This window comes from Sturnus vulgaris, chromosome Z (genome assembly GCF_052056855.1).
Source record: "Sturnus vulgaris isolate bStuVul1 chromosome Z, bStuVul1.hap1, whole genome shotgun sequence".
In the NCBI taxonomy this organism is placed as follows: Eukaryota; Metazoa; Chordata; class Aves; order Passeriformes; family Sturnidae; genus Sturnus; species Sturnus vulgaris.
The window spans coordinates 57,185,338-57,202,767 of NC_142283.1; the positions used below are offsets into that span (position 1 = coordinate 57,185,338).

The window sequence follows — 17,430 nt, forward strand, 5'->3', positions numbered from 1 at the left end:
TACTACTGAAATTTCTCTATTTTAGCATCCTTTGTGTGGAAGTGTTAACAGTTGCAGATGAGTTGTGGAAAGGTCATTAAAACTGTATGGCCGCTATTGTTCTTGTCCAAGCACAAGTAAAATAGAAACATTTTCTGAAGTGACTCTTCTCAATAGTGAAAAAATATTTCTGTGAAATTGCAGTAGCAGTGGCATAGAGGAAAATATTCCTATTATTGCTGGCAATGGTTGGGGATTTGCACTTACTTCAGTGTGTTGGCACTTGCATTTTGGGAACAATTAAGCCATTGTTTTACCCCAGCACATAAATATTTTTCTTAGAGCATGTAATTACAAAGCTGGTATTTGTTTGTCCTCTTACATTTAGAGATGATACCCTTGAAAGCCCTGGATAACACATTACTTCTCAAGTATGCTGCACGCATAGTTTGGTAAAGAAATTATTAGCCTACTTTAGAATATGTTATATTTATGGTAAAAAGCTGCTGGGAAAGCAGATTTATCTGTGTATGCAAGGATAGAGAGCAATTGTTGAAATTAAGAATGGTGCCCTGGATCTGGAAGTCCTCTAAAGATCTTTTTGTATTGCACCCGTTTTGCTGGGGCAGGTTCCTGGTGAGGAAGAAGGGGTTTCAAAGTGGAAGAAGTTTAGTTCATGTTAATGGCCAGTCACTATATTGAGGCATGGAGTGTCCTGCAGCAGACTAGGGAGGAGGCACTGTAAAAGTGCCATAGTTAAATCTTCAGCCTGCCTGGATGCTGCCATGTTTCAGCTGTGTGGGATTGCTACCCATTTTCCCTCTTCTCCTCACAAAGAGCTTAACCAGGACATGGGGTTCAGGGGACCCTGCTGCTGCATGCCAGACATGGTCTGCTCTCAAGTGCCCTGGACAAACCAAGGGAAAACAGATGTCTGAAAAACCTATTTGGTGACACTGAAAGAGTGCATAGATCTATAAATCTCGTTGAAAACACAAACCTTGCTAATCTCCTCCCTGATGCCAGTGCCAGGACACTGGCACTGTTTTCCCCTGGTAGTAAATGGTAGGCTTTGCTTTATGGATCCCAGAGAGGTAAAAATGAACACTTCCACAGCCACAGGTTTAATGTGTTCAGAGTAGAGTTTATGTCTTTCTTAAGGTCCCCTTTACTGCAATATCTTCTCCCCAGCTCCCCTGTGTGCTTTTCTGGTTTTTATTTAAGGATTACAATGACATTTTTGGCTTTCATTAAATCAATGTCAAAACTCCTCTTGGCTGCAATGGGCTGAGGGTTTTCCCATATTCTTTTTCTTCTGTTTTCTGGTATCTTTTTACACTCAAAGGTGTTGATGCAGCTGCGTGAAGTTCTCTGCTGTTACAGGCCTGAATGGAGTTTGAGAGGTCTCCATTTTCCATGTGTTCCTGTGGTGATTCTGTAAAGCTGAGTACCTTTTTTAGCATGTGCATGTGTAAATCTAAATAAGATAATGGCTGGTTGGTCTCAATAAGTGTCCTTTGACTTTAAAAATTGTTTTCTCTACATCAGAATCAACACAGTGTGAGCTTGAGGCAAGACCTCCCCCTGCATCTACCTGAGAAACAAGTTGTGGCCAGGGAGTGTGTTTACTTGCTGGGATGGTGAAGTGGCAAATCCTTCCCCTTGCCTTAAGTGGGGACTGAACTCTCTGAGGTTCACATGGACCCTGAAAGCATGCTTAAGCATACCTACACAAAGAAATCAAGCTCTCTCTGTTACATTTTCCCTAATTTGTGAGGATACAGATAGCCTTATTGAGGCGAGGAAAGAGTTGGCAGAGGAGCTAGGCTGTTATAAGAATGAACCTGTGAAAATTGTGTCAAAGACATTTAGCAACTGGGTTATCAAGAATCTGGCCCTTCTGGATCCATGCTCTTACAGCTGCCTTTTATTCAGTGTACTTGGCCATTTTTCTGAAGATGAGGCAGGAGTGTGACTTACCTGCTTTGGTTTTTGGTATCTAGAGGATAAGCTTAAATGTTATATTTAGAAATGTAGAAGAAACAGTTGAGATGTGTTCCAATTTCAGTGATGGAACAAACTCAGACCAAACATCATTCTGTAGAAGAACAGTGTTCTCATTTCAGATGGTATGTATGCTGTAATCTGTTTCTGTTGATTTTGTTCTTTTGTACTGATATGTGAGTTATTGTATGGTAATTAAGCCCTATGACAAGGCTTAATTACTTACTTTTAAATGCCAATAACTGCAGTTTTAGTTTCTTTGTGCTTTAGTAGTAAGCCAGTGCCAGAGTTTTTTTGCAGACTTGAGAAGGTGCTTTGGTCATGCATTGCAGAATGGGTGGTGAAATGGTGGAGAAGCCCTTCTCTCACATGTGATGTGAGAGTGATGCTGTGCAAATGAGTTTAGTAAGTGTGAATTTCTCATGAAACTCCCAGAAAACTGTTTCATTGTTGTTTATGTAAACCTTTTAATTGCTGTAATAGTTAAGTGAATATGCTTTGATTGAAAACCTGGATTGAGTACTCTAGCTCTGCCGAAGCAGTGCTTTTACAAAAGAGGTGTAATCTCCCAAGAAAGTCCAGTAAAACCTTGTGAAACAGACAGATATTTCTTTGGTGGAGGACTAAATTACTGCATCTCATTGCAAGATCCAGCCCACTTCTCTCTTGCTTGGGTGCCTTGTTAGGCAAGGAGGAGGAATATGGGACCTAGAATTGCTCCCACTCCTGTGACTCTGAGTTAATTTGTCTGTGGAGGGAAGAAAGATCTGTTCGGGTAGTTCCTGCTGCAGCCTGCTCCTGGGGCTGGACCAACCTTGCCTGAGGGACTCAGGATATAAATACTTCTGCAGGGATTTGGTATAAAACTTGAATTACTTTATCAAAGTATTTTTCTGCATGGGAGTGTTCTAGAATGGACTGCAAGTGATCTTTGTAGAAAAAAAGGTGATTAAATAGGTTCTGTAATATACTTGGCTTCAAAAAGAGACAACTTGAAAGTAAACTGATACATGTTTTAATAGCAGCAGCAGCATCAAGAAGAAATAAGTTCGAATGGAGTGACATGAAACAAGAATATCTGAAGGCAGGATAGAAAGTGCTGGAGATGAAAGGAGCTTGCATGAAATAGCGTTTCTGATGCCAAGTGTGATAATTGTATATCAACAAAAATAATATTCCAATATTACTTTCTGTGTTATCTCTGAACCATCTACCATAATACAGGGCTTAATGCTCTTTTTGGATCATTTGAGATTTTCCAGTTGAATCACTTAATCGTTTGACCAGATACAAGCTAGCTGCCAATTTGCCGTCCTTTTGTAAAATCTTTGCTTAAATGACCATGACTTTCATTTTCTGGAGTGTTCTAAGGAGTGAGTTGTATAAAAAAAAAATTATTATGTACACATGAGCTTTCCACTGTCTTTTTCCCTCTAGACAAGGACTTGTGAAATTCTCTCTCATGCTTATACATTATGTAATGCAATTAGTTTAAGATGTTTCTCTGTCCTTAGTGAACCCGGGTTAACATTTTCTAAAAAGGAGCAGAATGGCTACAGCTTGGCTTCAACGTTTTCCCCCCCAGCAGCGGCTAATTAAGTGAGAAACATTTCCACAGCATATCTCCCTTGTTTTGAGTAGTTAGGGCAAAGAAAACATGAAAGCTGTACATATTATACAGCTCTGTGGCTGTATAGTCTCTCTGACTCAGGGGTTCAGAGGACATAGAGATGTGTTGGGAGTTGTGGCCCCAAGTGCCCACGTGGAAAAAATTGTGCTGTGCTCCTGTGCAGCAGGCAGCTGTCAGCTACGAACCCATTGGAGCAGACTGTGGGGGGTCTTCAGAGACTTACCCTATTCCTATTTCCCCAGAATAGCCATCCACATTATTACTCAACGGACCAAAAGGGTTTTTCACAACTACAACAAATTTAAAAAAAAAAAGTTATTTTAATAACAACGGTAGAAACAGCAACTGCAATAATAATAGTAATAACGAGAATAATAATAATAGTAATAATAACATATTTCTTATATTAGTGCAAAATCCAAAGATAAATAGGAGAAAACACTTCACAGCTATAATAATACTGCAGGCCACTAAAAAGAGGGGTTGTATTAGTGTTTGGGGATGACAGACATGTTTGTTCTTGATACTGAATTCATGATGTTGTTTACATCTGTTTTTATGGGAACAGTCCTGTCTGAGGAAGATTTTGTGCTTGAAATCTTTGCCCCTTCACCCCAGTTCATTAGACTAGTCTGCACTGAAGAGGAAAACACATGCAGAATTCGCATTGTTATGAGTGACGAGAAAAATGTCCTTGGGGAAGGCAGGCCAAGATGTGGTGTTGTCGTGGGTGGCAGGAGTCACACTGCAGTGAAGTGTTGGACTTATAATGTACAGAGTAATGACAGTCAGAGGCATAAGTGTGGTTTTCAGCCACAGAATTATCTGCGCTTTGTTTTTTCAAAGACTTGTTTATGGAGCTGGTGGAGTCAGTGCTGTGGTAACTGTTTTGAAGAAAGCAGGGCAGGCATCTTTGGAAATACGGCTCAGATATTCTTCTGTAGCATGTTTTCTGCCAGATGTTGGGGCAATTCTGCCTTATTTAGAAAAACTGTGGCAGTTAGGAACTTTGCTGTAGCACCCTGTCCTCCTCCTCAAGGAAATGCAGCTTGATCTAAATTTCCTCCCTCAGACTTGTCAGACATTTGTTATTGTTTGCTGCTTCTTAGATCCCTTTCCTGTTCTTTTTTGAAGCTATTGTATGACAGGTTTTTGTTGGCTAGTTGCTTTCTATTTACTGTAAAGAAACCCACAGTAAGGTACCTGGGAACTAGTGTTCTTTGAAATAATTTGTAGAATTGCATTGGTGCTTCTTTTGGGAAACCAAGTAAAAGGTAATTTAAATAACTTCTAGATTTTTTTTTTTTAAACAAAACTTGATTTGTAAATAACAAAATATTTGTGCTCAGGTTATTATGATGCATTTTAAATAAAAAGCCAGTTATAGTTGTGTGGGGTAGGATGAAATTATTTGCTTGAATTTACATTATTTAAAAGGCTTTTTAAAAAATCAGCTTTGCATTTGCAGGCATAAAAACAGTGTTATTTTCTAAGTGGAAGTAGGAAATTGAAGATTGTCATTGTATCAGAGCCTCTGTGTAGTAGAGTTATAAACATTACAATGAACTTGGACCTGAATTATACGTCAGTGTAATAATACGTCAGTGTTGAAGATGAGAAATTCACTGGGTGTTTCAGAATGCACTTTTCATTTTTCAGGGACAGGTGACTATACATGCAAAATTTAACAAAGACATTTACCTCCCAGAGGATGCCGAGTTCTACTTTGTTTATGATGGATCCCTGAAGAGACACATAATGTTTGCTGAGCGAGTTAGTGACAGCACTCTTCAGTCCATAGTTCCAGGTGAGCCTTAGTTCATGTTAATATTTTTCCACTCTTTGCTCCAGCCCAACCCCATTTCAAAGCTGGGCATGACTGGACAGTTTAATATAACTGTTTTATGTCTCTGTAATGGAGAAAATGCGGGGATTAAAATGATGGTCTTTAGGATCCAGTCTGGGTTTGACTTTCATAGGTGACCCTGCTTTTCGTAGCAGTCCATGCCAACACAATATTGAATTAAGTTTTACTGGACTTGCACCATTGGGGGTGCAGTCTTCAGGGATGGCATAATTTTAAATGTGGCTTGATTCTATGCCGCAACTGTTTGCCTCTGGTAGTCCTAACACCTGCAAAAGTCCTGTTTTTTCTGAGCCTTCCGTTGGTGTGCTGTCAACCTGGCTTGCAAGGCTCTCCTGCTTGTGATGCTCTGAGCTCTGCTGGAGCTGCACGTGGGACAGAAGTGTCTGGGAACTGTTCCAGGTGCCTCACTGCAAACAAGGGACATATGTGTTACCTCCCAGCTGGCTCCCTGCCTTGGGCTTGTCTCGCTCATGGATGTAACATAAACCCTGCTTGTCACCTTTACTGTGTGTTTTGTGACCTTCTCATTTGTGTGAGTAGGAGGCTGTAAGACACGGTGTACCTGTGCAATAGGATCTCCTTGTTTTCTCTTGTGTTCTAAAGGGGATTTAGAGTCTGAAAATAAGTGCGAAGTATGAAAAAGAGAAGTTCATTGTTGTTACATAGTAGCTCCTCTGAACCCGCAAATGCTAAATAATTGTCATGGATTACAACTGGAGAGAATGCAATGCTAGGCTTGTTCTGAGTTGGTTTTGTTTTTAAGATCTTAGCATATTGTGTGACATTGTTAAATGGTTGCTTCTGGGGTAATAACAAAATCAGAAAGCTACAGGCAATATCTAATCATGATAAAAGACATGAACAGACGAAAATAAAATGTGAGGTTCAGCTATATCCCTGCTGATGTTAGTGTTATTTTATGGGTAGCCAAATTGCACATGAGAGAACACAGAGCACTTTAAAAACAACTACAGTTGTGGTAAGTATATGCTTCCTTCTGCAGTTACTAGATTGCACATGTACTCATAGCTTTACAGAGTACACTGGAAAATTTATACTTGTGCACTTAGTACAACATGGTTAACTCTCCAGTGAGAGGTACATCTTGCACCTCTTTTAGGTATCGTATTTTAGGCATCCACCCTCCCTTAGATGTCAAAGGAGTAGGAGGGAAAGACAAAGTGCTGAAGAGGTTAAAGGGACAAACTCCCTTGGAACTTTGAGCATTCCAGCTGTAAGTTACAGAATTGATACAGCACTTAATCAAGTTTGCCAAGAGCCTGAAGAGTGCATTAGTTAAAAGTTTTTGGGTCTTGGCCTGGGTAAATACAATATCAGTTTTAATAAATAGATGTATTACTCAGAATTCATCTTGCAGCCAGAACCCCACTCTTTTCATGAGCATCTAATTCTTCTTAATGCTTATCCAAGAATCTTCAATTCTTTCCACTGTGGTTAAAGAGCCCTCACCTAAAAAGACTGGTTCTAGAATTAATCAAGTTGTATAACTGTGAGGACTGTCAGTTCAAGTCTAGTTGAATCCAAGTTAATCAGTATAAATGCTTGGTGGATATCCTAAGACAAATAAATGTAATGGAAGGGAAGAATAAAATAATTCTGAATGAGCAGCCACACCTCTTAGAGGCAGATGAGAATGAAAAATAACTAATGTGTTTTCTGAACAACAGATGATGTTAATGACTAATTTACATTATAATTACAGGGCATGGACACCAAGAAGCAGTTTCTGTGTCTGTGTTAATGTACACGGTGGGTTTCTCACCTGTGGTCCTCGGCAGCTGTCCCATCACTTACAGAGAGAATCTGTTGTGCAAGTTGTCTCGCTTTCTGGTCGATCACACAGAATGTGTCACCACCACTAGCCATAAGCTGTTGCTGGATAACTTTGGGCTAAGGATGAAAGATCTGCAATCACTGGATAATGAGTTGATGATGGCGGTTGCTTATGAAAAGTTGCCTTCAACCTGGAACATCCTTGGAAGCTGCCCAGCAGGTGATAAAGTTTTATTTGAAGTTAGAAAGCTTTTAACAGTGGTTTGGTGCACGGTTCAGAGCAGAATATCTCGCTGTTTTGTTCATTTTCTCTACTTTTGTGCTTAATATCAAAAATTTTTCAAGTGTGAGAGGGGTAATCAGAGAGTTGGTTTGTGCCTAGAGAGTTAAAAAGGATAATTATGGTTTTTGTAACTGTCTCCTTAGAAGGTTTTTCTGTCTTGACTCACTGTGAATGCAGTTCTTTATTTGTGAATAGAGCTGTCTGTTTTTAAAAAACAAGAACTGTATCATGAAGCTTTGCAGCCATAATTCTAACCAAGTGAGATATTTTATCTTGGGAGAAAAAGGTGGTAGAGAAGACTTTGTTACTATGGGCATTCCGATGTGCAGAGTAAATATAATTTTTGGCATTTTTCTATTAGTGTTTAGCCTTCATTTATGACTATGGTCATTCTTTTGGGAAAATATCATTAAACAAGTTTATAAGTGGCTTTTTTTAATTGTAGAGGAAGTGGAATGAAAATACATGTGAAATTTTACATTAGGGTATGCTACTGAAAAACTTCATAACAAAATCAGCTGAGATTTTCCTAGTTTCAGGTTTCATTGCAAACAAAAAGCTGTAGTTAGGGCTTGCTGAAGAGTATATATTTTTTGCAGAGTCAGCTGATTTATAGGTGAGGGTGGAAACTGCATTATACTTGACAGCTTTACATGTTTTTCATTGGAAATTTGGTAGCTTTGGCTGTTTTCCGTTTAGTACTGTAAATTGCTGAAAATTAGAAGGCAGGCAATTTCCATATGAGCCAAACTGCATGCAAGCTCTTGGGAAATAAAAACACATCAGTTAAGCTCATTTTTTGGGTAAGGGCTTTTTTCACCTCTTAAATCTTTCTAATTCTTAATGACAGATAACTTAAAATCTGAAGGATGTTTTTTGTCTGTCTATTGTAAACCATCCCTTGAACAGATGTAAAAACGAATACCAAGTCTCATTCAAATATTGGCTAGACAGGAGAGAAAAAAAAAAAGCTGTTACTTGTTTCATTTTGATGTGGGGTAAGTATTTGTTCAACTTCTCGAAAAACTGTTGAATTTTAGCAGTAAGGACCTTGTATCAAAGCCTGAAGAAGTCAGCTGTAGGTTTGTTCACAGGCTTATTTATGCTTTTCACCAGCTGAAACGCAACCCAGAAGCATCAGCAGGATGCCAAGAATACTGAGAGATGTTCGGGCATAGCCGGCTGGGTACCTGCTTGCTTGAGAACATGGAGAAAGCTTATCCTGGGTGTGTTGTACATCCAGGGAGTCAGAGATCATCTCAGTTGGTATCAGAGTAAGCTCTGCCAGGGCAACTGCTATCCACATAGCAAAATTATTTTATTTTCAGTTGTGTTAATTGTTAATTTTCAGGTATACTGCAATGTTTATATAGAAAAAGAATATGTTGCCCTTGCAAGACTTTTATAGAGCTTGCATTTTTGTTTCTATTTTTTCATGCTTTGTTCACTTTTCAGATTAAGATACTATATATAAAGCTGAAGCCAAAAAAGCTGAGATGTGCATCCCCATTGCCATACAGAGTCTGTGTAACATTTGAAGTGTTAGACAAGCCTGTCTTCAGCCTACTGTGGTAGGGTTGCCTCACGGGTACTGCTGCACTTTAAGAAGTGGCGTCTCCTTTTGTAGAACAGATGCTTAAATGAAGCCGGGGTCTTTTGCCTGGTTTCTGAGTAAACAAATCAAATTCCTGGGACCTGGTAGCAATGCTCATTTACAGTGGGATCTGTCAGTGCAGTCCTGCTTGGGCAGTGCTTGGGGCCACCCTCAATGGGAGACTCCTGAAAGCTTTTTGGACAGCTTTTCCTTCAGCCCAAGGGAGGCTAGTCCTTCCCTTTGTCTCTCTCTGAGGTCAGCCTTGGGCTGGCCTGATATCTATTTTGCTCTCCTCTAGGCAGTTTGTATAATTTTTCTTTAACTTGCGTATCCTTTCTCTCTCCTTTCTGAAAGTATGGTTTTGGTCCTCTCTCCTGACTCTGAGAAGAACTGACTGGCGTTGCTTCCTTGTGCTGTCCCCATCACTGTGTTTTTGTCCCCAAAGCCAGGAGAGCCAGGCAAAGCTTGGTTGGCTGTGGCTGAGGGACGTCTGTGCATGGAGGGGAAGGAGAGGGAGGGAGGGAGAGGGGATGGGCTGAGACAGGAGAGCTTCAGATCTCTCAGCACATGAGAAGTCCTTCATCTTCAACTGTGAGGTGATCCAGGGTTATCCCTGTACTCTTCTACATGCTCTGAAAGATCAAAAGGGATGAGAAACAGGATCTAGAAATTTATGAGTATTTAGAAGTAGAATGAGAACTTCTTTCCCTGCCTGCTGTCCCTACAACTCCTTGTAGCAAAGATTGGAGGTGGCTTGACATTTGACATTGTCACGATGCTCTTTTTAATATGATGTTAATATATGTTGTGAAAGATGTGGGTGCTATCATCCATCACGACTTAGGACTTTAAGCTTTTGTAATTCTCTGTTTTCAGAACTGCGGGGATATTTTTGTTGGAAAAAAATGCTTTTGAGTGACATGTTGCTGGAGAAAACTATTGCACCATCTGGTGTTTTTTGACCTCATTCATTTTTATGAGGATTTAGAAATATAAGAGTTGATGGAAAGATAGAAGAATGCACTTCTTCTATCAAGAAAACTTCACAGGAGTTTTGGTATTCAGGAAAAATGTTTGTATTCCCTTTATAAGGTATAAGAAGGATTGGTTAAAGAGAGCCAAGAGATTGTCTAGGGGCCATTGCAAATAATTCAGGAATTTAGTGTAGTTGCACAGGTCAGGAGTTATTTGCCACATTATAGGAAGTTCCACAAAAGAAACAAGAAAGCATGACCCTTTTGGTAATCATCACTTGTAATAGATGCCTGTGTGACAGCTGTGACAGGAGCTACTCATCCCCACAGAGTGGTCACATGTTGAGATCAGCACCTTGCTGCTAGAGAAAACTGGGGACTCAATATAGGTACTATGCTTAGAGATTTATTCGTTGGTGGGTTTCAGGAAAGGGGAAGGAGGGGTAGGGAGGAGGGAGAGGGAGAATCTGATTTTCTTGTTTGTTGCACCTTGATAAAGAGTATTTTTCTTCTGAACTGGATTGTTCAATAAATTGTTAGTGCTGCCAGGAAAAAAAAGAGGATTTTCCCCCAGTATTTTTATTTACCTAAAAAATAATAATAAAAAAAGAAAACAACCAAAAAAAGAAAACAAAAAGGTAACGATGCCAAGAAGGAGGGGAGGAAAGAAAGACTAAAAAAAGACAAAAAGAGAGAAAGAAGAAATTAATCTGAATGAGAAAAATGCTTCAAACAACTCTGTTTCTAACACCATCAGGTTATGGCAGCCTTCCAGTACAGGCAGTCCCAAGAACCATCAGACATAGGTTCAGCATCTTCCCTGCAGCTTTTTTATTCTTGAAGCACACAAGTTTGCATTTCTCAGCTGGCGAATGGGAGCACCAGGAGGGCACTTTGCAAGCAGTGCACTTTATGGATAAGAGGCTGCGGGCATCTCGGTTTTTGGTTATTTTAGGGATGCTGCCAAGAGAGTGAGTTCATGTTGTCTGGGTTACTTAACTGTGCTGGTAAACAAAGAAGAACAGTTGCTGCCAGCTTTGCCAGCATTTACAGTTACTTTCAAGAGGAAGACTGCTCTTTTAGGTTTTTTCTAATAATAGAAGTAATAATGTTACAGCCTGAATTAAGAAAACTAATTGTGGATCATAGAGAAGAAAACAGTGTTCAGTTCCCTTTCGTGAACAAGGAGATTTTCCATTTTATTTCATAAATGCATTGTAATTGTTTTCTAGGGATAGATCTTGTGGAATGAACTGAGCTACCAAACCATGCTGGTTTATAATCTGCCATAGGGAGACACTTTTCCATTTTCTGTGTCATTTTTTACTTTATAGCCCTCACCCTACTGTTTTCTTTTTAATCAACGTTACTCTTTTCACTTGGTTTTATACGCATTCCTTCTAAAGTGCACAAGCCTAATCCTGGCTGATGCATGTCAGGGTTTTGATGTAAATTAAAGAAAATTTTGTCTATGTCTTCAGCTGGAATTTTAGATTACTTTTTTTCCTGTGGAAGGAAGTGGAGAGGAGTGCAAAGTTCCTGTTCACCTTCACAGAATTAGAAAAACACTGGGAACAGTGGATAAGTGTGCCTAGGTCTGGTGAGATTAGTGACGAGAGGTAATTGTATTTTGGTCAGAGAATTCAGGGAGTTAGAGAAACAGATAAATCTTTGGCCCAGTAGGAGTTTATGTGCCTGGCAGAGGGAGGAGGATGCTAGCCTCTGCATCGTGAAGCAGGTGAGTGTCTTCTATAGCCTACTGCTGACACAGAAACCTTGCATGGGGCAAGATATTGTCAAGCATGCTTCAAGCTATAGGTTTCCAGCAAGTGTATGATTCTCATCTCCTGGTCATTGGTAATAATGGCAGAGAGGAGGCATTTAAGATCCCTTTGACCATGAAGGGGCTTTTTGGGAAAAGCACTGAGCACTTGGAGATATGCAGAGTGACAGGAGAGTGAGTACTGTGAGAGATGCAGGAGATGAGGTTTCCTATTGAAGGCAGTATGAAAGTAGTGGGGCTCTGGAGCCGCTCTGCTGCTGAAGAGATCAGGTACAAAGCTGTGGTGAGACCCAGATCTCTGCCTTCAATCAGCACTGGGCTGGAGAGCCCTGCTCTTCTCCTGGCTGAAAGGGTGTCCTGGCTGGTATGGTGCACTTGGGTGGTGCTCAATAAACAAGTGTCTTACACCAGACACCTCGAAGGAGTTTTTGGCTGCAGCACTAAAGGATGGGGAATATCTCTCCCGGAACAGACACCATCTCCTGTGGTGTTTTGCATCATAGCTGGGGGGACACCCTATCAGTAGAGCCAGCTGGAACTTCACCTGAGGTGTAGGTGTGGCACTGTGATGCATGGGGCTGGTGGATGGGAGCCTTTTCTAACCCTCCTGCTGCTAAAACTGCTGGGTCAAGACCCCCTTTGCCATGGACCTTTACCTTCTCTCATCTTTTCTTCTGTAAGATTGATGCCAGCCTCTGGGACTTGGTTCATGTGGGTATGCTCTCAGACGGTCTGTCACATACCTGACTCCATACATTGCAGCCTGATGTCCCTTCAGAAAACCACTGGTGTGGGTTTTTGCAGCAGTGGAGTGCGCTGAAGACAGCTTTATAAATAATCTCATTCCTAATGGAGAAATGAAAAAAATTAGCAGTAACGTATAAAAGTATGAAGCCAGGAAAAAATTGAATTTGTCAGCCAGTTTTGATGTTTCCCCCTGCTTTTCAGTCTTGAGGTTTTTAGTCTCCTTCCAGGAAATGTATGAGATTCAGAGCCCAGAAAGGGCTTAGTCATATCTGTCAGAGAGAAATATTTGGTTTTAGTTTGTTTTTTTGGACATAGGCAGGGATTCAGGTGCAAGGAAGAACAAAAGGATATTTTTAATGTTTAAAACAGACTGTTTGGCTCAGCTCTGTGTAATCCAAACAGAAGGTTTTGGCTGGAGAACTGAGATGCAATGCAAAACAAAGTCTTGATAGTGTGTATCATTTACAGCACCACCTGCCTTGCAATAGCTGACCCTGTCTGAATCACCCAGCAGTGTGTCCTTCAAATCATAGGAGCTGTTTTGTGCATTGATGTGTTTATACATTGATGGAAAATGGCATTTTATACAATTTTCATTAAATGGTATTTTATACCATTTAAATATGAATATGTTCATGCAGCCTTGTGTTTCCCTTTTTTTCCTTATTTTATTTCAACTTGCTACAGAATGCAGTTGAATTATTTTGTTTTTTTTTCCACAATATGAGGAGGGGTGTGTATGTATGTGTGTGTATGTATGTTTATTTCTGGATAGTTTTCTTTCTGTTGTGTTTTCTTTGTGGTTCCCCCCTCCCTGACTTTATGCCATACTTGAATTCTTCCTCAAGGGAATGGGAAAATAAAGTGGAAAGCATAGGAAATTGCCCTTTGTTCTGCCATGGTGAGGAAGTATATAAAAGAAGGTCGTAAAAGAAGAGAACTGAAACTGTAAATTGTCCTTAAGGGAAAGAATTGCTGTTGTTTCAGAACTTTACCATCTTCTAATGTAAATTCTTTTTTGTAGGCAGGTCTGTTTAAAAAGCTTATTATCAGTCATCTTTGTTGTTTTTGTTTGGGGTTTTTTTGTTTGTTTTGTTTTGTTTTGTTTTTGTTTTTGTTTTGTTCTGTTCTGGTATTGCTGATTCTGGAATAGAATAACAGCAGATTTTGGATGTAAGTGTCCCTGGAGGTAACCTGGTCCTACCTTACCCTTGGAGCAGGACTAACTTGGGAATTGTATCAGGTTGCTAAGGATCAGGTTTTGAACACCTCCAAGGACAGACAGTCTGTAACCTCTCTGGGCTACCTGTCCCAGTACTACACTGTCCTTGTGTGAAAAATCCTTGTACTGAAGAGCATACTCACCTTTCCATTTGTCCTGCAGAGCAGACAGTTCAAATTTTGCATTTTACTGTCATGAAGGTGTTAGTAATTGTTTTATGTCGTCAGTTTCTGTTCACTCCTTGGCAAGCCATGTGGGATTAGTAAGAGAGGAGCCCAGCAAACACATCATCTAGAGAGGTAAAGGATGGGGAGGAATGTGAGTACTGTTTCTAAATGCATCAGGGCTGAAAGCAGACAGTGAACCTGCTGGGTTGTTCAGCTACCATGTGAATTCAAGCTGGCCATGAACAAATTTAGCACAAGATTAGATGGAGGTTGTTAGGTTTGGCAGATAAAGATCAGTTACTGGACTATTTGTGGTGAGATAGTAGAAGTTATTGTTTTAGATGGTGGTTTCAGACGACAGAGATTAATTACTTTTATTTTTAAAACTCCTTTTTTTGCAGCAGACGTTTTCATACTCCATTGTTTGTAAGATTTGGCTGCCCGAAGAGTAACTTTATTTGCTGCAGTGTTGGAGCAGAGAGACTATTCCTCATCAGGGAGAGGGCTTCCTAAGGGCTCCCTTTTTGTTGAGTGGGCAAGTCCTAATCTTATCATCCTCAGAGCAAGCTTATCTGGCTTTTTTTTTGCATTGTTACACTATACATTGAAACTCAGTGGCCACAGGGCAATGTTTAGAGAAAAGCTTGCTTTTTGGTTTCAATGCATTTAGTCTGAGGATTGGGGTTGCATCTACAGATATTTAACATGCTTAATATTGATTGATGTATTTGTATGTGTTTTAATTAGATTAGTTTGTCTGCTGTCTTCTTAGTAACACTGTAGTGTACTATACTCTGGTCTAGTTGGAAGCATCTGAAGAACATAGCTTGATGTCTAAACTGGGACTTTAGCAGGTTTCAGTATTCCAGATCAAGGAGCAATTCTGAAAGCTCTTTTTTTTTCCTGTGAATGCGTAACGTTTGTTCAGAGTCTAGATTTTGGACCACATAATTTCCTAGGTATTTAAACTTGAACTCCCTGCTATACATACCAACCATCCAGACAAGGTACTCTGGTGGGGTCCACACAGGTGGCACAGCCTTGAGTCTGCTGAAGTACAGAAATAGCACTGGGGCTGGTGGTGTCCATGCAAAACACAGATGATGTTACCAATCTCTATTCAGAGATACAGCTAGGGAAAGGGAAGATACTGGGGCACATTTTCATACTGTGTCAGGTCATTCTCCGAGCAGGGGAGAGATCTGGGCTTTGAGCACTGTTTTTCAGTTCTGATGACAGTATAATGAAAAAGGCATCCATGTCTAAACAGCAGAGACATCTCCTAGCTGATTGTTGCATTGTAGTCAGTCTGCTGTTTTCTTGGTCTTCTGCCCTGCATCCCCTGGATTTCCCTCTGCATCATGCCCTATTTTCAATTACACTGCAATGGAGGGAACAGGGTGTGCTTCCATCAGGTGATCAGAGGAAATTTGAAGCTGTGTGTTCAATTGCATCAGGCTGAGGGGCAAGTTGTACTGAGGTCTTTTTTTGAAGTTGCACATCAGCCACAGATTTTGGGAAGCCTTAACCCTGCTTATTTAGATGTCCCTCCATAGAAGAAGGTCTCAGATCCAGGCAGCCCAAGGTGTTTGATGAGTAATGTTTGATTGGACTTTGAAACTGTGAGTTTCAGTCAGATCTTCTGGGCTGAGTTGTTCAAGACCAGGTTAGATGGCGCTTTGAGAAACCTCCTCTAGCAGAAGCTGTCCCTGTCCATGGCAGGCTCTTTGGACTAGGTGGTCTTTGAAGTTTCCTTCCTATCCAGGCCTTTCTGTGGTTCAGTGTTGCTTATGGTTCCATATAGCAAAGCGGTCTGCAAATGCTTGAGTTGAATTCAGTGGCATAAAGGTTGAGCGTGCTTGCAAACTTTGAAACATACGTGCTATCTCCTTTCATAGATGTTAACACTATAGTTCACATTATTGTTGGTAACTAAAATATAGCAATGATCTTCGTTTCCAAAGACTGAAATTAGAAATACTTTGTAGACATTGGAGGAAAAAGACACCCATGTGGCCTTGGATGTGACAGCAGATTCTGTGCCTAGATGGACGTATATTTTCCTATAATCTGAAATGGGAAGGCCAAGAAAAATATTTAAAGATCGAAATGTGTGGAGAAAATTGTTGCACAGGCAGCTAATGCACCAGGTCACATGTTGGCTGATCACAGATGAAGTTTGAACATGATTTTTTTAAAAATAATGGCGTGACATTTTATATGTGTGTTCCACAAATATTTAACATGTAAATGTTTAGTGATATTCTCGTTTAAAGAATTCTCCTTATATCTTGTTAATGTGTCTACTTTTGTTGGAACTGCAATGAGAAATAGTTTTCAGACAGGTGTGCTGGCTGTTACAGTGCCAGAGTCTATGTTCTGAAGCTCCCTTTTACTCTGATGCCTGGAATTTCTTTCATTTATTGAAGGAAGCATGGTGTGTTTTTTTCTGGGATTTGACTGTCTGGAAATTTTGATTCCACTTGAAATGGAAAGGTAAAAAGTCTGGATGGGCTGCCACTAAATACTCAATACCAAATACTCAGATCAGAAACTGTATCACCAATGGAGATCCTACAGTGATTTTCTCTATCTGGTGGCAGGGAAAGTTCCTTAAGTTCCTTGCCATTCTGACTCTATGAGATGTGGAGATAAAGAATTTTTTGGAATATAATAACACTCTAAGTCCAATATTTTCAAAAGAGGCTAATGACTTTTCCCCCGTTGCCCCCAGAGAAGACATTCAGCTTCATAGAAGGCAACTCTCCTGTTAAAATGTTCAGAGAGTATGTACTCAGCTAAGATACGACAGTAGTAATGTAAATTACTGTAACTACTTCCATTATGTAAAAGGAAGCTGTGAAGGGAAAGAAATGGAAATTTCATGACATTTCTTAAATCACTAGAAACCTAACATATTTTAGCTGATTGCTCTGAAATCTGTAGAACAATGGTCCCTAAATACTTGACCCTCATGGAAGAACCCTTATGTTTAATTTTGTACTGAAATATCAGTGTCAGAAACTGGTTGAGTGGCACTTGAGAATATTTTATTTATTACCTTTAAATTTCAGAGACGTTTTGTTTGAGAATATATGTATTCAGGCAGAAAGATCCTTCCTTGAAGACAGGCCAGGGAATGGTGTGAATGATGATTCAGCATCTAGTGACTAAGCCATCGTTGTGTACTCTTTTATTTTAAACTTCATCCCATTGAACTCGATGATTATGTGCAAGAAAGGGGAGAGGAGAGGAAGGATTAGCATGGGAGGTCAACTTTTGAGAATAGAGAAGCAGGAATTATGCAGCATATTTTACATGTGTGTGTTATTTCATAGCTTATAAGCTTATAGCTTATATGGATCTCTTACTGTCCTGATAAGCAG

General features: G+C 40.0%; 1 protein-coding gene across 10 annotated transcripts in view; it reads left to right on the plus strand.

Moving 5' to 3' along the window:
• Positions 1–17,430, plus strand: part of ARHGEF28 (Rho guanine nucleotide exchange factor 28) — a 118,926-nt gene that overhangs the window by 15,988 nt on the left and 85,508 nt on the right. For 9 of the 10 annotated variants that reach the window (XM_088157418.1, XM_088157420.1, XM_088157417.1 and 6 more), the window contains 2 exons: positions 5,273–5,420; positions 7,204–7,494. The exons of the other annotated variant lie outside the window; for it this stretch is intronic. In XM_088157418.1, the coding sequence (XP_088013544.1) occupies positions 5,273–5,420; positions 7,204–7,494 (439 nt within the window). The remainder of the gene's footprint in view (positions 1–5,272; positions 5,421–7,203; positions 7,495–17,430) is intronic. 10 annotated transcript variants of the gene reach the window in all.